At 49.6% G+C, this 21,275-nt stretch overlaps 1 protein-coding gene across 2 annotated transcripts in view; it reads left to right on the top strand.

The window, feature by feature from the left end:
* The window catches only part of CNTLN (centlein), a 506,300-nt gene that overhangs the window by 114,849 nt on the left and 370,176 nt on the right, over positions 1-21,275 (top strand). For both annotated transcript variants that reach the window (XM_075316500.1, XM_075316495.1), the window contains exon 4: positions 21,069-21,153. In XM_075316500.1, coding sequence (XP_075172615.1) covers positions 21,069-21,153 — 85 coding nt within the window. The remainder of the gene's footprint in view (positions 1-21,068; positions 21,154-21,275) is intronic.

Genomic DNA, 21,275 nt, shown 5'->3' with positions numbered 1-21,275 from the left:
AAAAGGGGGTGGTTTGTTTTGGGAGATAGTTCGTGACGCCACCCACGGGTCGTGGTGATAATGGGCACCACCGCTGCTGGTTACGGGGATCCCGGGAGCGATGGTAGGGAGCAGCTAGGATGTTGTCCCCTCCGTGGGTAGGGGTTGGTGATCCCGGGGCCCGGTGGTGGTACGGGGAGGCTGAATGGCTGGGTTGCAGGGGCAGCGCGGCTCGGTGCCGGATGGCACTGTTGTACTCACTCAGACACAGATGCACAGAGTCTCTGGTGAACCAAACGGCAGAATGGATGGGCGGGTCCCACAGCCGGCTGCAATGTTTGTGCTCTCCCCGGACAGGGTGATGGTAGCTGTCTTTCCCTGCACCTTGTTAGCCTGTTCTGACTCCGATGGTTTCCCAACGGTAGTCCGCTCCCTGGCGTATAGGTACCGAAGGAGCCCGTTTTGTTCGCATGCGCTGGCCCTTGGATCTCTAGCCTGTGGCGGTGGCTGTGTATCCTCACGGTGTGGACTGTTGCCTTTTGTCGGGTCTTGGGTGTTAGGAAACCCCTGGGGTTCCGGTCACTCTCAGATTTGACCTTTGTCGGCAGCTCCAAGCCTAGTCGGGGTCCAATGGCCCTGCCTTTGTGCTTAGCTTCACTCCGCTTACCGGTTCGGTACCGGCGGGCCACCACCCGACCCCGGTCCTATGGTTCCGCAGCGATCCGCTAACTCCTGCAGACGGCCACCACCGTCTGCCAACCTTGCTGATTGTGCCTGGGCTCCTACCTAGGCACACACAGTGTCCGACCTCTCACTTTCACCTCCAAACTTAATCTGTCTCTTTTCCCGCCTCCAGGCCTGTGAACTCCTCGGTGGGTGGAGCCAACCGCCTGGCTCCGCCCCACCTGGTGTGGACATCAGACCCTGGAGGGAGGCAACAAGGGTTTTTGTTTGACTGGTATGAACTGTCCAGGGGAGGGGGTGTGTGTGATTTTATGTCTGTGACTACCTGGCTAGTCCAGGGCGACACACATACATGCCAGCATGGGGGAGAACATACATGCCAGCATGGGGGGGGGGGACATACATGCCAGCATGGGGGGGGAGCATGCATACCAGCATGGGGGGGAAACATGCATGCCAGGATGGAGGAAACATGCATGCCAGGATGGAGGGAAACATGCATGCCAGGATGGGGAAAACGTGCATGCCAGGATGGGGAAAACATGCATGCCAGGATGGGGAAAACATGCATGCCAGGATGGGGAAAACATGCATGCCAGGATGGGGAAAACATGCATGCCAGGAAGGGGGAAACATGCATGCCAGGATGGGGGAAACATGCATGCCAGGATGGGGGAAACATGCATGCCAGGATGGGGAAAACATGCATGCCAGGATGGGGAAAACATACATGCCAGGATGGAGGAAGCATACATGCCAGCATGGGTAAACAAACATGCCAGGATGGGGAAAACATACATGCCAGAATGGGGAAAACATACATGCCAGGATGGAGGAAGCATACATGCCAGCATGGGTAAACAAACATGCCAGGATGGGGAACAATGCATGCCATGCATGGCAGGATGGGGAAACATGCATGGCAGGATGGGGAAAATATATATGCCAAGATGGAGGAAACATGCATGCCAGGATGGGGAAAACATGCATGACAGGATGGAGGAAACATGCCACGATAGGGTACATTTACCAGGAAGGGGAAAATTTACCAGGATGGGGAACATGTTAAGATGGGGTAACATTTACCAGGAAGGGGAACATGCCAGGAAGGTGGACATTTACCAGGAACGGGAACATGTTAAGATGGGGGAACATTTACCAGGAAAGGGAACATGCCAGGAAGGTGGACATTTATCAGGATGGGGTACATGCTAGGAAGGCGGATATTTACCTGGATGGGGGTACATTTACCAGGAATGGGGTACATGCCGGGATGTGGGAACATTTACAAGGATGGGCAATATGTCAGGATGGGGTACATTTACTAGGATGGAGGACATTTACCAGGATGAGGTATATTTATCGGGATGGGGCCATGATGGGGACAAATATACCCGAATGTAGGAAATATATATCAGGATGGGGAACATGTTTACCAAGAACTGGCCCAGGAAGGGGGACATAACTACACAATGAAAGGGGAGGGGAGCAACTCGTACGTCTTTATGGGATTTCAAGATGTTCAGACTTTCAAATGTAGATGTGGATTACAGGGTGAAATCTGATTGCATTCCATGCTAAAATCTCTGTCTAATATGCTGCAATTTTTCCAGAAAGATCAATCCAACTGCTGTGTCTGGAAAGGGCAGGGACTCAGCTTCAATGTGTGGTAAGCATGCATGAGTGTGATGTCCCCTGCTGAAGAGAAGAGAAGACTGCAAAGGTAAGATTAAAATCAATTATTTACATAATAGGATTGGTTGGCACTTCGGAAAACAAATTGGGTTTAGGGCTACAGTTTGGGCACTTGCATGACTGGTCTACGGGGACCAGAATCCGGCACCTAAAAATGGTGGTGGAAAGGATAGGGGATTGGAGCAGGCGCGCTATACTTACTGAATCAACGGTGCACCCATATGCTTGCGCGGCCGCTCCTTCAATTCCCAGGCCGCTTATTATCTTCATTGCATATTCACTGCTTTCCCCGCTCACTGGTGTCTGGTTGCAGTCAGACTTGCCCCCAGTCTGTGTGACAGCGTCTGACTGCAACCAATAACAGAGCCGATCTGTGGGTCTATCGTACAGCAAAAATAAATATATAAATTAAAGAAAATGACGGGGGATATTGTGATACTCAGCACAGATAAGCATAAGGCTACAGGCTGCAGCCCCCAGCCATGCGCTTATCTTGGCTGTGCATCAAAATAATTAATTTAAAAAAAGTCTGCGGTCCCCCCAACTTTGATACTCAGCCAAGATAAAGCCCATATTTTTTGGGTGATCCCCCCCCCCCCGCCTAAAAATAGCATCCTGCAGCCGCCCAGGATTTATTCATCCATTGATGTGACAATCCCGATACTTTTTCCCACCTCTTCCATATTGCCCTGTTGCGGTAGCAATCAGGGTAATATAAGAGATTAATGTCAGCTCACAGCTGCCACTAAGCCCTAGATTAGTAATGGGAGGCGTCCATAAGACCCTCCCATTGTAAGTGAAAAGAAATAAACACAAACACTGAAAAAATCCTTTATTTGAAAGAAAATCCCAAAACATCCTCTTTCACCACTTTATTAACCCCCTAAACAACAACAGGGCCATCGGGAAGAGCTGGGTAAAGTGCTGTGATTGTTGCAAATAATGGATGCGACAATCCTGGGTGGCTGCAGGCTGCTATTTTTACGCTGGGTGGGGGCGCCCAATAAACATCGGTCTCCCCAGCCTGAGAATACCACCCCCCAGCTGTCGTGCTTTATCTTGGATGGGTATCAAAATTGTGGGGGACCACATGTTGTTGTTGTTGTTTTTTTTAAATTATTTATTTACTAGCTGTAGTACCCGGGTGTTGCCCGGGATAGTAACTGTCTCTCTGTCTCCCATCTTTGTCTGTTTGTGTCTGGCTGTCTGTCTCGGTGTCTGTCTGTGTCTGTCTGTCTCTGACCATCTGTCTCTGTCTTTTTGTCTGTCTCTGTCCGTGTGTCTCTTTCTGTCTGTCTATCTCTGGGTCTGTCTGTCTGTCTTTATCTCTTTCCCCGTCTGTCTCGTTCCCCGTCTGTCTCGTTCCCCGTCTGTCTCGTTCCCCGTCTGTCTCGTTCCCCGTCTGTCTCGTTCCCCGTCTGTCTCGTTCCCCGTCTGTCTCGTTCCCCGTCTGTCTCGTTCCCCGTCTGTCTCGTTCCCCGTCTGTCTTGTTCCCCGTCTGTCTCGTTCCCCGTCTGTCTCGTTCCCCGTCTGTCTCGTTCCCCGTCTGTCTCGTTCCCCGTCTGTCTCGTTCCCCGTCTGTCTCGTTCCCCGTCTGTCTCGTTCCCCGTCTGTCTCGTTCCCCGTCTGTCTCGTTCCCCGTCTGTCTCGTTCCCCGTCTGTCTCGTTCCCCGTCTGTCTCGTTCCCCGTCTGTCTCGTTCCCCGTCTGTCTCGTTCCCCGTCTGTCTCGTTCCCCGTCTGTCTCGTTCCCCGTCTGTCTCGTTCCCCGTCTGTCTCGTTCCCCGTCTGTCTCGTTCCCCGTCTGTCTCGTTCCCCGTCTGTCTCGTTCCCCGTCTGTCTCGTTCCCCGTCTGTCTCGTTCCCCGTCTGTCTCGTTCCCCGTCTGTCTCGTTCCCCGTCTGTCTCGTTCCCCGTCTGTCTCGTTCCCCGTCTGTCTCGTTCCCCGTCTGTCTCGTTCCCCGTCTGTCTCGTTCCCCGTCTGTCTCGTTCCCCGTCTGTCTCGTTCCCCGTCTGTCTCGTTCCCCGTCTGTCTCGTTCCCCGTCTGTCTCTGTTTCTTTTCCTCTCTGCCTGTCTCTTTGACTGTCTGTTTCTCTCTCTTTGTCTTTCCCTGTCGGTCTGTCCTCTCTTTCCATGTCTCCCTCTCTCTGTCTCTCTCTGTCTGTATGTCTCTTTCTGTCTCTCTCTATCCGGCTCCCCACCTACATCTTATTACCTCACACATAAACTTCTTATACTAACAGTTTATTTTGTTCCTATAGCAACCACTGAAATTTGCTATTAATAGCTTGTAGCTCCCACCTCCATTCAGTTTAATGAAGGCAGGGTTTTTGGAGAGTAACTGTAAAGCGCGGGGTTAAATTTTCCTGTTAAAACATAGTCTATGACTTTCCCTGAGTCACATGGGGTGTCTGTGCAAAATTTTGTGATTGTAAATGCGACGGTGCAGATTCCTTTAGCGGACATACATACACACATACACTCAGCTTTATATATTAGATTTAAATAAAAAGAATAATATATTAAAAAAACAGCATGTGGTCCCTCTTATTTGGATACACAACCAAGATAAGCGCACGGCTGGGAGCTGCAGCTTTTAGCTGTATGCCTTATCTGTGCTGGGTATCATAATATGGGGGACCAATTTTTTTAATTTATTTTTTTTTTTTTTTACTGTACGCTAGACCCACAGACCGGGTCTGTGATTGGTTGCAGTCAGATGCTGTCACACTTACTGGGGGGTGTGTCTGACTGCAACCAATCACAGACACCAGTGGGTGGGGAAAGCAGTGAATATACATGAGGCTAATGAGCAGCCTCGATAGGAGAAGGAGAGGCTGTAGGAACAGGTACAGCTGCACTGGAGACTGGTAAAGTTTAGCGTGCTTGCTTTATTTTTGGTTTCTTTTTTTTACTTAAACTCCAGATCAATCCAGACCCAGTGCCAGCACCAAGAGAGAGGGCAATATCGTTGAAGCCGATAGAACTGCGCATAAGGAGGAGGAGATGATGATCCACAATAAATAAAAGGAGAATCAGCATGGAGTAGTGATTATTTAATTTAGCAGTTAGTAGATCATTAGAGACTTTACTATCCAGGTTTTACATCTTACACTCTACTGAAACGCCTCTTATTAAAGAGTCAAGAACAGCGTTATCTGAGAGAGAGCAGATTTTATGAGACTGGACCCAAATATTCCAGAAGTTTAGAAATTATGGGAAGATTAAAGACAGGTGTGTAATTAGCTACGCAGTTCTTGGGATGGCTTTTAAAGTAATGGGTGTCTGCTGGCGTGTTTGAAAGAAGAGGGAGAGATACCAGATGAGAGAGTGAGACGTTAAATATTTTAGTTAGGCAAGTGGTCATGAACACGTAAATGGACTGAAGGAAGTGTGAGGGATTAAGGTTACTGGTACAGGTGGTAGGGCGAGAAGAAGCAAGGAGCCTGGTAATTTGTTTTTCCTTTTGACTGTCTCAAAGACAGAGAGTGAACTAGATGATGTGCAGGAGGGAAGAGAATGCATGATATTAGGAGATTGGGATATGGTCAATTTTTTTTTTTAAATAATTGGCTAGACTGTCAACACAGTGGTTGGTGGTTGGGACTGGCACTCTTAGGCTCTGTTCACCCAGGGTATTTTTTGGTCAGTTTTTTTCCTACTGCGAAACTTCATCTTTTGTCAGGAAATAACCTGTGGTTTTCCCACGGATTTTGCAAAATCAGGACATGATAAGGAAGATATTTGGGGCCAATGATGACTGCAAATTCTTTTCTTGACTGTCGAGAAATTCCTGCTCAGCCAATTTCTGAACTGTGACCTTATATAGCAGTTATGGCGAACCTTTTACAGGCCGAGTGCCCAAACTGTAGCCCTAAACCCAATTTTTTTTCCGAAGTGCCAACCAATCCTATTTGGTAAATAATTAATTGTAACCTTACCTTTGCCGTCTTCTCTTCAGCAGGGGGCATCACGCTCATGCTGACACATTGAAGCTGAGCCCCTGCCCTTTCCAGACACAGTAGTTGGATTGATCTTTCTGGAAAAAATTGCAGCATATTAGACAGAGATTTTAGCCTGGAATGCAATCAGATGTCACCCTGTAATCCACATCTACATTTGAAAGTTTGAACATCTTGAAATCCCATAAAGACGTACGAGTGGCTCCCCTCCCCATCATTGTGTAGTTCTGTCCCCTTCCTCGGCCACTTCCTGATAAACATGTCCCCCATCCTGATATATATTTCCTACATTCTGGTATATTTGTCCCTATCACGGCCCCATCCTGGTAAATGTCCTCCATCCTGGTAAATGTTAGCCATTCTCGCATGTTCCCCCATGCTGGTAAATGTACCCCATCCTGACATATTGCCCATCCTTGTAAATGTTCCCCCATCATGGCATGTACCCCATTCATGGTAAATGTTCCCCCATCCCGGCATGTACCCCATTCCTGGTAAACGTCCTCCATCCTGGTAACTGTTCCCAATCCTGGTTAATTTACCCCCATCCAGGTAAATGTACCCCTTCCTGGTACATGTACCCTATCGTGGTATGTTTCCTCCATCCTGGCATGCATGTTTCCTCCATCCTGACAGGCATGTTTCTCCCATCTTGACAGGCATGTTTCCTCCATCCTGGCATGCATGTTTCCTCCATCCTGGCATGCATGTTTCCTCCATCCTGACATGCATGTTTCCTCCATCCTGGCATGCATGTTTCCTCCATCCTGGCATGTATGTTTCCTCCATCCTGACAGGCATGTTTCCTCCATCCTGGCATGCATGTTTCCTCCATCCTGGCACGCATGTTTCCTCCATCCTAGCACGCATGTTTCCTCTATCCTGACAGGCATGTTTCCTCCATCCTGGCATGCATGTTTCCTCCATCCTCACATGCATGTCTCCTCCATCCTGGCATGCATGTTTTCCCCATCCTGGCATGCATGTTTCCTCCATCCTGGCATGCATGTTTCCTCCATCCTCACATGCATGTTTCCTCCATCCTGGCATGCATTGTTCCCCATCCTCGCATGCATGTCCCCCCCCCCATGCTGGCAAGCATGTTTCCCCCCCATCCTGGCATGCATGTCCCCACCCCATGCTGGCATGTGCGTCCCCCCTCCCCCACCCCATGCTGGCATGTGCGTTCCCCCTCCCCCACCCCAAGCTGGCATGTGCGTTCCCACTCCCCCACCCCATGCTGGCATGTGCGTTCCCCCACCCCATGCTGGCATGTGCGTTCCCCCTCCCCCACCCCATGCTGGCATGTGCGTTCCCCCACCCCATGCTGCCATGTGCGTTCCCCCACCCCATGCTGGCATGTGCGTTCCCCCTCCCCCACCCCAACCTGGCATGTGCGTTCCCCCACCCCATGCTGGCGCTGCCCCCCCATCCCCACCTTGGCACAGCACACGAGTTATAAAAAAAAAAAAGCGCAACACACAACTTACCTGCACACGCTCCCCCCGCTGCGCGCTGCTGGGTCCTCAGTTCCCACGCGGCCAGCAGACGGCGCCGACGCTGCTCCTCCGTCTCCTAGGCAACACACCTGCAGCCTGGGAGAGGAGGAGTGTCAGAGCGGAGGAGAAATGTCTCCTCCGCTCCAACACAGATTTGATCTGCCGGCGCCACTGCACTAGTAGATCAAAACTGCAGAATCGGGCGACAGCACGCGTGCCAACAGAATGGGCTCAGCGTGCCCCTAGGTTCGCCATCACTGTTATATAGGAATACAAAATAAGGGGTAACTTGATCATCATTTATTTAACAACTGAACTCCCAGTGATCCTCAAAATAGGGCTCCAGAGCCGCATCTGAATGGTGTGTACATGCACAATATCCATTCTATTCATCTCTGCCATTGTCAGAAATGGCCAACTTCTGTAGTTAGCTTTCTCCTACAATCCCATAGACTATTGAATGGAGTAGAGATGGAGCATGCGCAGCTGCACTCCATTTAGATAGAAACTAAGGGCTGAGTCATAGCTGGAGGTTCCCGTGGTCCTCCACCTGTGACCGCAAGTCACCTGAGTGACGTCACCGCTGACATCGTAGCTCGCTCAGTTTCTTGCCTGCAGCTCACAGCAGGCAGTCATTGTTCTGTGGCTGCTCGGTGTGAATTCAGATGTAGCAGAGCTGGAATCATTGTGAGACCTCGTGAGGATCACATCGGACCTGCAGGGGTGTTTTGGGGGTTAATAAAGTGGTGAAAGAGGGTGCTTTTTTGTCTTATTTCAAAGAAAGGATTTTTTGTTGTTTGTGTTTTTCTTTTCACTTACAGATTAGTAATGGGGGTCCTCATAGATGCCTCCAATTACTAATCTAGGGCTTAGTAGCAGTTGTGGGCTGCCATTAACCCTTTATTACCTCAATGGCCACCACACCAGGGCAATCGGGAAGAGACTGGTAAAGCGCGAACTTGTCACATATAATGGATGCAGCAATTTTGGGCGGCTGCAGGCTGCTATATTTAATCTGGGGGCCCAAAAACCATGGGTCTTGCCAGCCGGAGACTACAAGCCCCCAGCTGTCGGGTTTTATCATGGCTCGGTATCAAAATTGGGGAGACCGCACACTATTTTTATTAATTATTTATTTAAATAATTATAAAAAAAAACAAACAAAACAACACGTGCGGTTTCTCTTATTATGATTTACAGCCAAGATAAGCTCATGGCTGGGGGCTGCAGCCTGTAGCCGTATGCTTTTGTGTGCTGGTATCATAATATGGGGTATCCTAGGCCAGTTCTTTTATTTATTCATTTTTATAAGTTCAATGCAGAAGAAAATGGGTTTGAATACCACGCCAAAACCACAGGAATGCAAGGAGTAAAAGTAAATCCCTTTTATTTCCACAAGTCTACGCGTTTCAGGGACATATCCGTCCCCTTCTTCAGGACAATGTACAGGAAATATTTCCTGTACATTGTCTTGAAGAAGGGGACGGATATGTCCCTGAAACGCGTAGAGTAGACCTGTGGAAATAAAAGGGATTTACTTTTACTCCTTGCATTCCTGTGGTTTTGGTGCGGTATTCAAACCCGTTTTCTTCTGCATTGAAATGATCTCATCACCGCGGGACCGCTGCCTTCCACGCTACTTCTTTGTTTACTAAGGGGTTGTGACTGGCACAACCTGACAAGGTGAGTGTCTTTCCAGCATTTACCCCATACCTGTTTACCGGATAAGACCCTATTTGCGCCTTTTTTTCCACAGTTTGCTTCTCGTTTATTTATTTTTATACCACGATAGACCTACATAGCGTCTGTGGTTGGAAGCAGTCAGTCTCTCGCTGCTACTTTGGGTGAGGGCACATCTGACTGCAACCAATCACAGACGCTGGTGGGCTGGGAAAGTAGTGTATATGAAATGAAGGCAAGTGAATAAGCGGCCTGGAAGCAGTGTACAGCTGCACTGGAGACTCTGTAAGTATGAAGTGCTTGCTCCTATCCCCCTATCCCTTCTATCCTTTCTAACACTTTTTCTAATTGCCGGATTCTGGTCCCCATAGACTTATATTGGGATCGGCATCTGACCAGATAACCGGGATCAATTCTGAACCGTTTTTTTATTTTTTAACGGTCAGACCTGCCGGTCCCGGTTATCTGCAAGTCCGCCCATCGCTAGTGGCGGGTCCCGGTTATCTGTTTTTTAAAATCCAATTCATAGACCGGCAATTAAAAAAGGTGATAGAAGGGATAGGTGGATAGAAGCAAGTGAGTTGTACTTACTGAGGCTCCGTCACTGCTGTAAATGCTTCCAGGCCGCTCATTCACTTCCCGGGCTGCACGTTATTCTTCATTGCATATGAACTGCTTTCCCCGCCCACTGGCATCTGTGATTTGTTGTAGTCAGATGCGCCTCCACCCCGAGTGTCAGCGTATCAGCTGACTGCCTCCAATCACAGACGCTATGTGCGTCTATCGTGGTATAAAAATAAATGAATAAAAAAAATTGGCATAGGGTTCCACCAAATTGAGATACCCAGCACAGATAAAGCCCACGGATACAGGCTGCAGTTCCCAGTCATGTGCTTATCTTTGCACCGTATCAAAATAAGAGGAACTGCTTTCGGCTTTTTTTTAATTATTTAAATCATTTTTAAAAACAGACATATGGTCCCCCCCAATTTTGATACCCAGCCAAGATAAAGCATGACAGCTAAGCCCTAGATTAATAATGGGGAGGGTGAGGGTCTATTAGACCCCCCCATTACTAATCTCTAAGTGAAAGTAACTAAACAGAAACACTGAAAAAATCCTTTTATTTGAAATATAATACAAAAAAACTCCTGCTTTCACCCCTTTATTAACCCCAAAACACCCCTACAGGTCCGTCGCAATCCACACGAGGTCCCACGACGATTTCAGCTCTGCTACATTTTAACTGACAGCGTACAATCATGGAACATGACTGCCCGCTGTAAGCTCCAGGCAGAGAATGAATGAGCCGCAGCAATCAACGGTGACATCACTCAGGTTCGCTTTGGTCACAGCTGAAGGTTCCCACGGTCCTTCACCTGTGACCGCAGGTAAACTCATTAATGTCCGTGAACTCACATGCTTCTCCTAGCAGAAAATTACAGTTTTTTTGCCAAGAGATGCAGATTTGGTGCTGAAATTTTTACAACATATTCATCCATCCATTATACATCTCGTGACAAAAAAAATCTCATCACTACCGCATCATCCCACATGCAGTTTTGATGCGGTTTTTTTTTGTCAGCAGGTGCAGATTGGGTGCATGAATATGGTATCAAAATTTCATCATCAAATTTGCACCTCTTGGCCGGAGAATACCAGCCTGCAGCTGTCGGGCTTTATCATGGCTGGGTACAACAATTGGGGGGGGGCCGCATACTGTTTTTTAATGATTAATTTAAATAATTAAAAAAAGCCGCATGTGGTTATTTTGATACACAACAAAGATAAGTGCACGGCTGGAGGCCACACCCTATAGCTGTAAGCTTTATCTATGCTGGTATCATAATATTCGGGGAGCCTACACTAATTTATGTATTTTATTTATTTTTATACCACGATATACCGTACGCGCATTGGAAGCAGTCAGCTCACATGCTGCCACTCACGGTGGGGGCGGGTCTGAGTGCATCCATTAACAGACGCCAGTGTACGGGAAAAGCAGAGCATATGCAATGAAGGTAAATGAGCTGCCCTGGAAGTGAATGAGTGGCCAGGAAGCAGCGTACAGCCATTCCGGAGCCTTGGTAAGTATAGCACGTTTGCTCCTATCCCCCTATCCCTTCTACCTTTTTTAATCGCTGGATTCTGGTTCCCCTAAACTTATATGGGGACCTGCATCCCGCCAGTTGACCGGGATAAAGCATGGGCTGGAACCATTTTTTTTTAACCCACTCAGACCCATTGATACCGGTTATCTGCAAGTTCGCCCATCACTAGTAATGATAAAAAAAAAAACAAAAACATTTTTTTTTTATCATTTTTATTGTTAGTCCCCTTACGGCACTTGAACTTATTATAATAGGTTATATAACAATAATTATTGTTTAATTGCCTGTACTATACACAGCAATACCATTGTATCGCTTTATATATTAAAAATTACAGTCTCCTATGATGACCAGCCACAAGCTACAAAAGCTAGATATCACAGAAGAGATCACAGAATAGAGACTTCAGCCGGCACCCGACTATCATCGCAACCCATTTGTTCTCTGCGATCACAGAGGGATCAGATGGTCTGGATTGGCAGTTAAAAGCCGCTGTCGGTGATTGATAGCGGCATTTAGGAGGTTATTGGCAGCGATCACCGGTGCACCCTTCACTGCTGTTAGAATATGTCAGCTGTGTAATATACAGTAGCTGTCATCTGCTCTATGTAGATTAGATTCTGTTTCTAAGCCCACTCCAAAGTCTCTTTTATGCTCCATTATGTACAAGTCCATCATGGAGCATGAAAGGGTTAATTTTTACCTTTTCAAAAGTCTGTATCATATGTTTTACTTGTATTTATGTTCTCAATTGTGGGTGGCTTTGAGGTTTCCAGATGTTGTTTTCAGCTGATTCATCAATTGCACATTTTTAAAAAGTGTTCTACGGTCCCTTTCTTTATCGTTCCTTTGGGAGACCCAGACCATGGGTGTTTAGCTTCTGCCTCCGGAGGACACACAAAGTACTACACTTAAAAGTGTAGCTCCTCCCTCTGAGCTTATACACCCCCTGGTAGCCAGTCCTAGCCAGTTTATTGCTTTGTGTCAGGAGGCATACATCCACACATGCATTCTCATCTGATTTGTTTGACTTTTGGAAAGAGTTTGAAGAAAAGCGGGTCCATGTCTGGACTCCCGGCATGTCCCTTCTCACCCCACTGTGTCGGCGGTGTTGTTAAGGTTGATTTACAAGGCTGCAGCCTTACATGTCGCGCTCCTTCACCATCCCTTCTGGGCTCTGGCTTGAAGTGGGAGCCAGCACGGTCTCCATGCCTGGCAGGAGTCCGGTCTCCATCCACAGCCCCTTGAGGATTCTGTTGGACCGGAGCACTCATCCCCAGGGACATGGCCCTGCGTCTCAGCAGCTAAGTACCTGAGACGTTTATGTTGGGGGTCCCGGTTCTTTATTGTAAGGGGAGAGTATGCTGTATGTGATTTTTAACTTTTCCGGCGGGTTCTCTAGCTTTTGCCCGAGAACCGCGCCGATGGTGCCTGCTTGTCAGCCTCGCCGCTTAAATTTAGGCCCCGGCTTCGCCGGAGGCCTAGTTTCGTTTTCCTGCCCTCGCATGTCACTCATGCAGAGGGACAGGTTCGGCTCCTCCCGGCGGCCGTTCTACACAGGGGAGGGACACTCCCCACTGCTGGGGCGTCCCTCCTTCCCTGCAGGTCTCTATAGCCCTCCAGTTCCCGCTCTTTTATAGGAACGCCCTCTTCTCAGGCAGAGTTCACTCTGCTCTGGGACATTCTGCATTCTGCATCTCTGCTGAGGTGCTGCGACTGGGGGACCGGGCTTCGGGATCTGGAGGGCACACAACACCGCGCTCAGCGGTCTGGTAAGCCACAGCCGGTCTCCGGTTGTGGACCTCTGTATATTCTCCCTGGGGTTCATTCTCTGCAAAGCCCCCACTCCAGCAGCATGTCTCACACAAGGTGCAAGGCTCCAAAGCTTTATTCTGCATGCACTGCATGTAAGCTCCTGCTGCCTGAGCCGAGCACCTATCCACATTGTGATGTCTGCTCTAACTTGGCGGTGCCACAGCCTTGAGTCTCACCCCCAGTGGTCTCTCAGGCTGCTGCTGCACCTGTGATTGAACCCCCGGCCTGGGTAGAGTCCTTTTCTAGCTCCATATCCCAGTCATTTGCTGAGTCCATGGGGCTTTTGTCCAGGACTTTGATGAATATGCATCAGCCCCCCTCACAGGGTGCCTCTAATACTCTTGACAGAGGACTCCTATCCTCTGACCTCCGTCCATCGGAGCTCATGGAGGATTCATCATCTGATCCCAGACCCCGTCCTTCTAAGAGAAGGCGCAGGGTTTCCTCCCCCTCCCCATCCCACGGCTCTGTCTCAAGAGCTGACTCTCAAGATGAGGAGGATGCCCTCACTGGGGGCTCGGAGGCTATGTATCCCATCGATTTCTCTGAGGGTGACTCAGATCTTAGTGATTTGATTGCTTCTATTAATTCTGTGCTGGATCTCAATCCGCCAGTGTCAGAGGAGCAACTCTCTTTGGCAGAAAAACATCAGTTTACCTCGCCTAAGAGAGTGAAGAGTGTGTTCTTTAACCACTCCAGTTTTCAGACCGCTGTGACCAAACCCAGGGCCTGCCCTGACAAACGCTTTCCAAAGTGTGGTTCTGATGACCGGTTTCCATTTCCACCTGAGGTGGTCAAGGAGTGGTCTCACCCCCCAAAGGTAGACCCCCCGGTGTCTAGGCTCTCAGCCCGGACCGTTGTGTCGGTGGCTGACGGCACCTCACTTAAGGATTCCACTGACCGTCAGATTGACCTTCTGGCCAAATCTGTGTATGAAGCTGCGGGGGCCGCGTTTTCCCCGACTTTTGTAGCAGTGTGGGCTCTCAAAGCCATCTCTGCCTCTCTAGAGGAGATGCATTCCCTCACCAAGAAATCTATGCCTGAGATGGTTACCTTAACTGCTCAGGCTTCAGCTTTTTCATCCTATGCCATGTCTGCCATGCTAGAGGCTGCTCACCGCACTGCGGTGGCTTCAGCTAATTCTCTTGTTATCCGCAGGATTTTGTGGCTTCGAGAGTGGAAGGCAGATGCTTCTTCCAAGAAGTTTCTTGCTGGGCTCCCTTTTGCTCGTTCACGGCTGTTTGGTGAACAGCTGGATGAAATCATTAAAGAAGCTACTGGCGGGAAGAGTACTTCCATGCCACAAACCAAGACCAGGAAACCCGCCCAGGGTAGGAATCAATCGAGGTTTCGTTCCTTTCGTTCCTCCAACTGGTCATCCTCTAAGCCTTCCGCCTCGTCCGCTAACTCAGCCAAGGATCAGAAATCCAACTGGCGCCCAAAAGCGCGTCCGCAGAAGACCGCAGGAGGTTCTGCCACTAAGGCAGCTTCCTCATGATTCTCGGCCCGCTCCAGCCACGTCCTTAGTCGGTGGCAGGCTCTCCCACTTTGGCGACGCTTGGTTAAAGCAAGTCTCCGATGAGTGGGTGAGAGACATCATATCTCACGGCTACAGGATAGAATTCCCTTCCAGCCCTCCAAACAGATTTTTTCTCTCAACTCCCCCCTGCTCCAAGGCCGTCGCCTTCTCGCAGGCCGTGGCGTCCTTGCAGGCAAACGGAGTGATTGTCCCAGTTCCCGCTCAGGAACGGTTCAGAGGTTTTTACTCAAATCTCTTCCTAGTTCCAAAAAAGGACGGTACCTTCCGGCCCATCCTGGATCTCAAGCTTCTCAACAAGCATGTCCGGGTGCGGCATTTTCGCATGGAGTCTCTGCGATCAGTCATTGCCTCTATGACCCAAGGGGAGTTCCTGGCGTCCATCGACATCAGAGATGCCTATCTACATGTGCCAATCGCAGTGTCACATCAGCGTTGGTTACGTTTTGCGATAGGAGAGGATAATTTCCAATTCGTGGCTCTCCCCTTCGGGTTAGCCACGGCCCCTCGGGTATTCACCAAGGTCATGGCGGCAGTGATTGCGGTCCTGCACCTCCAGGGGTTAGCAGTGCTTCCTTATCTGGACGACCTTCTGGTCAAGGGTACATCCAGCGCAGACTGTCAGCGGAGTGTTTCGCTCACTCTCGCCACCCTAGCCCAATTCGGGTGGATTGTCAATTTTCCCAAATCCACTCTGACTCTGACCCAGAGTCTCACGTACCTAGGGATGCAGTTCGAGACTTTGCCGGCACTTGTGAAGTTGCCCTTAGACAAACAGCTGTCACTCCGGTTGGCGGTGCGCTCTCTCCTGAGGCCCCGCCGTTATACCCTCAGGCGTCTGATGCAGGTGCTGGGTCAAATGGTGGCCTCCATGGAGGCGGTTCCCTTTGCCCAGTTCCATCTGCGTCCTCTGCAGCTGGACATTCTCCGCTGTTGGGACAAGCGGCCTTCCTCCTTACAGAGGTTAGTGGCTCTGTCGCCACGGACCAGGAGCTCTCTTCAGTGGTGGCTTCGACCCCTCTCCCTGTCCCAAGGGCGCTCCTTCCTGACTCCGTCCTGGGTGATTCTCACCACGGATGCCAGCCTATCCGGCTGGGGAGCGGTACATCTCCACCACAGAGCACAGGGCACTTGGACTCCGTCCGAGTCAGCCTTTTCAATCAATGTGCTGGAAACCAGAGCTGTGCTTCTAGCTCTCCTAGCCTTTCACCACCTGTTGGCGGGCAGGCACATTCGAGTCCAGTTAGACAACGCGACAGCGGTTGCCTACATCAATCACCAAGGCGGGACACGCAGCCGCCTGGCAATGTTGGAGGTCCAACGCATTCTTCAATGGGCGGAGGACTCCAAGTCCACCATATCCGCAGTCCACATCCCTGGCGTAGAAAACTGGGAGGCAGATTATCTCAGCTGTCAATCCGTGGACGGTGGCGAGTGGTCCCTGCACCCGGCAGTGTTTCAGTCAATCTGCCGCAAGTGGGGCACTCCGGACGTGGACCTTATGGCATCCTGTCACAACAACAAGGTTCCGGTTTACGTGGCTCGCTCCCACGATCCTCAGGCCTTCGCCGCGGACGCTCTGGTTCAAGACTGGTCCCAGTTTCGTCTGTCTTACGTGTTTCCCCCTCTAGCTCTCTTGCCCAGAGTCCTGCGCAAGATCAGAATGGAGGGCCGTCGAGTCATCCTCATTGCACCGGACTGGCCCAGGCGAGCTTGGTATCTGGACCTGCTCCAACTGTCCGTGGAGATGCCATGGCATCTTCCGGACCGTCCAGACCTGCTCTCGCAAGGTCCGTTTTTCCGCCCGAATTCTGCGGCACTCAAATTGACGGCGTGGCTCCTGAGTCCTGGATTTTGACGGCTTCTGGTATTTCTCCTGAAGTCATCTCCACTATGACTCGGGCCCGTAAGTCTTCCTCCGTCAAGATCTATCACAGGACTTGGAAAATTTTCCTGTCCTGGTGTCGCTCTTCCGGCCATTCTCCTTGACCATTCTCGTTGCCGACCCTTCTGTCTTTTTTACAGTCCGGTCTGCAGCTAGGACTGTCCCTCAACTCTCTCAAGGGACAAGTCTCAGCTCTATCAGTGCTGTTCCAGCGGCGTCTCGCCCGGCTGGCTCAGGTCCGCACCTTCATGCAAGGTGCATCTCACATCATTCCGCCTTATCGGCGGCCCTTAGATCCCTGGGACCTTAACTTGGTCCTCACGGTATTGCAGAAACCCCCTTTCGAGCCCCTTAGGGAGGTTTCTTTGTATCGTCTTTCTCAAAAGGTGGCCTTTCTAGTTGCCATAACTTCTCTCAGGAGAGTCTCTGATTTGGCTGCGCTCTCCTCGGAGTCACCTTTTTTGGTTTTTCACCAAGACAAGGTAGTTCTCCGTCCAACCCCGGACTTTCTTCCTAAGGTGGTCTCTCCCTTCCACCTTAACCAGGATATTTCCTTGCCTTCCTTCTGTCCGGCCCCTGTTCATCGCTTTGAGAAAGCGCTGCATACTCTAGATCTGGTGCGTGCTCTCCGGATCTTTGTGTCTCGCACTGCTGCGCTTAGGCGGTGCACCTCTCTTTTTGTGCTAACCACAGGGCGGCGCAAGGGTCTCTCTGCTTCTAAGCTGACCTTGGCCCGTTGGATTAGATCGACCATTTCGGACGCCTACCAGAGTACTCAGGTGCCTCCCCCACGGGGATCAAAGCACACTCGACCAGAGCGGTCGGTGCCTCTTGGGCTTTTAGGCACCAGGCTACGGCTCAACAAGTCTGTCAGGCTGCCACTTAGACTAGCCTGCATACCTTTTCGAAGCACTACCAAGTGCATGCTCATGCTTCGGCAGATGCGAGCTTGGGCAGACGCATCCTTCAGGCGGCTGTCGCCCACTTGTGAAGTTAGGCTCCGCCTACTTCTTAGTTTTTTCGGTTTATTCCCACCCAGGGACAGCTTTGGAACGTCCCATGGTCTGGGTCTCCCAAAGGAACGATAAAGAAAAAGAGAATTTTGTTACTTACCGTAAATTCTTTTTCTTATAGTTCCGTATTGGGAGACCCAGCTCCCTCCCTGTTGCCTGTTGGCAATTTTCTTGTTCCGTGTGTTATCACCGGCTGTTGTCGTGGACAGAGTCTCCGGTTGTTCCGGTTCTTACTCGGTTCTACTTGTGGGTGGCTATTCTCCTTCAGCTTTTGCACTAAACTGGCTAGGACTGACTACCAGGGGGTGTATAAGCTCAGAGGGAGGAGCTACACTTTTAAGTGTAGTACTTTGTGTGTCCTCCGGAGGCAGAAGCTAAACACCCATGGTCTGGGTCTCCCAATACGGAACTATAAGAAAAAGAATTTACGGTAAGTAACAAAATTCTCTTTTTTTGCATGAATTCTACATGACCACGAAATTTTTGCTCAAATTTTTTTAATAGAACATACAATTTTTGGACTTCATACACAGTCGATGAAAGTCGACAAAACTGTCTGATTTCGGTGACACCGGATTATCATGTGATATGTAGGGAGCCTTCCTGACTCTCCCCAGACAGATGATGTCTGGAAGAAAAACATTTGGTAGTTGGCACTTCAAAAGCCAATTTTGTTGTTTTCAATACAGATAAGCAGATACCAGAGGTGTCCTGCTTTTTCCCAATATCCCCATTAATCCCCCCTATACACAGGTCACGTGTATGAGAGGGAGTTGTCGAGAGAAATGGATATTGGCCAACAAATATTTGGCGATGGCTATTTGGTGTATGGTCAGTCTTAAGGGTGCTTTACATGCTGCGACATCGCTAGCGATTGCTAGCGATGTCGTGCGCGATAACACCCGCCCCCATCGCTCGTGCGATATGTGGTGATCGCTGCCGTAGCAAACATTATCGCTACGGCAGCGTCACACGCACATACCTGGTCAGCGACGTCGCTGTGACCGCCGGACAATCCCTCCCTCAAGGGGGAGGTGCGTTCGGCGTCATAGCGACGTCACTGCGGCGTCACTAAGCGGCCGGCCAATAGAAGCGGAGGGGCGGAAATGAGCGGGATGTTACATTCCGCCCACCTCTTTCCTTCCGCATTGCCGGTGGACGCAGTTAAGGAGATGTTCGTCGCTCCCGCGGTGTTACACGGAGCGATGTGTGCCGCAGGAACGACGAACAACATCGTACCGGTGGCTGCAGCGATATTAAGGAAATGAATGATGTGTCAACGATCACCGTTTTGGAACGATTTTGCAATCGTTGATTGTCGATCATTAGTGTTACACGCTGCAATGTCGCTACCGGCGCTGGATGTGCGTCACTAACGACGTGACCCCGACGATATATCGGTAGCGATGTCGCAGCGTGTACCCCTTACAGTTAGACTGTTCTAAATTCATTGGAATCTGCCATATCTGCGCTCCTTGTTAAGCTTTTTATTTTTAAGAATTCCCTTATACATAAATGTAGGTTACCTATTTTCAGAGTCGGCTCTAACAATTTTTAGGGGTTTAATGCTGAACGTTTGGTTCCAAAGCCTTCCTATGAAGAGGAGAAAAAACCCTCACATCTACCAGGGAAATTGATTACTTCTTGCCATATACATGATATGATTTGTAGGGACTATTGGTCAAAGATAATTGTATTCTTAGCTTTTTACATTTGCAAAGGATTAAGGAATCTAAATGATTAAAGAGGTTTTCTACTACTAATTTAACCCCTTCTCCTGTGACCTAGCTCTTCCTAATAATCATTTTCTTAAAAAACTTGTATTACCTGCCCGGCTTCTGTAAGTTCACCTATGTGTAGCTGCTTTATTCCTCTCTCTTTGTGATGCATCAAGGTAAAATCCGATCTGGAGACTGAAATCTGATGAACTGAACAGTGCACGTTATTATGGGGGCGGGGCTACCTCTCAGTGAGTGACAGCAGTTGGAGCGTGCATGCTCAGATCAGACCTCACTCTCCTCTTCTGCCGGTGATTTGATGTGCTGACAAACCCTGTGATGTGCTGATCATTAAAAAGTGTATCACAGGGCTTGTCAGCACTTCAGAGCTTGGGCACGATCGAGGGAGATGAGGGTGAAGCCTGATCTGAGCTTGGTCATGCGTGATGCAGACTGTCTCTGCTGAAGCTTTGAAGTGCCATGCCTTCTGTGGACAAGGACTGTTGTGATATACTTTCTATTGATAAGTACATTGCAATGCTTGTCAGCGGAAGGGATAGCACTTCAAAACATTGGCAGGATGGAGACAAAGAGAATGAGGTCTGATCTGAGCATGTGCGCTTAGGGCGGCTTTGCACGTTGCAACATCGCACGTGTGATGTCGGTGGGGTCAAATTGAAAGTGACGCACATCCGGCGTCACTTTCGACATCGTTGTGTGTAAAACCTAGATGATACGATTAACGAGCGCAAAAGCGTCGTTATCGTATCATCGTTGCAGGCTCTGACTTTTTCAGAATTACGCTGCCGCGACAGGTACGATGCTGTTCCTCGTTCCTGCGGCACCACACATTGCTGTGTGTAAAGCCGCAGGCGTGAGGAACATCTTACCGGCGGCTATATGGAAGGAAGAAGGTGGGCGGGATGTTTACATCCTTCTCATCTCCGCCCCTCCGCCGCTATTGGCCGCCTGCCGTGTGACGTCGCTATGACGCCGCACGACCCGCCCCCTTAGGAAGGAGGCGGGTCGCCGGCCAGAGCGACGGTCGCAGGGCAGGTGAGTGCATGTGAAGCTGGCGTAGCGATAATTTTCGCTACGCCAGCTATCACAAGATATCGTACCTGCGACGGGGCGGGGGACTATCTCGTGCGACATCGCAGCATCGGCTTGCGATGTCGCAACGTGCAAAGCCCACCTTAGACTGCTGTCACTCAGAGAGGTAGCTCCACTCCCATCAATGATGGGCACTGTTCAGATTGTCCGATCCCGGTCCGCAGATCGGAAGTAGCCTTGCTGCATCACAGCAGAGTAATAAAGCAACCACACAGACACAGGCATACAGGAGCAGGGCAGATAATAGAAGTATATTAGGAAAATGATTATTAGGAAGAGCTAGGTCATGTGAGAAGGGTTAAATTACTAGTAGGAAACCTCTTTTAGTACAAATTAAAATGAATAATGTGTAATATAAATCTTCTTTGCTTTTTATCAGGGAAAAAAATAAAGCAGAGACCAAGGACAGAAAAGTGTTGGAAATCTTGCAAACCAAAGACACCAAAATCCAAGAACTAGAAGAGGTTTGTATTACTTACTAGAACTGGATATTGTGCAGAGTGGCACTTGTCTCTTGCACCATTTGGTACTCTTTCGGTGATAAATATGTCTTATTGAGCTTTTTAACGTTGCAGACTTAGAAAGT

This window comes from Anomaloglossus baeobatrachus, chromosome 1 (assembly GCF_048569485.1).
Source record: "Anomaloglossus baeobatrachus isolate aAnoBae1 chromosome 1, aAnoBae1.hap1, whole genome shotgun sequence".
NCBI classification, from domain to species: Eukaryota; Metazoa; Chordata; class Amphibia; order Anura; family Aromobatidae; genus Anomaloglossus; species Anomaloglossus baeobatrachus.
This window is presented reverse-complemented; position numbering and strand designations above follow the sequence as displayed.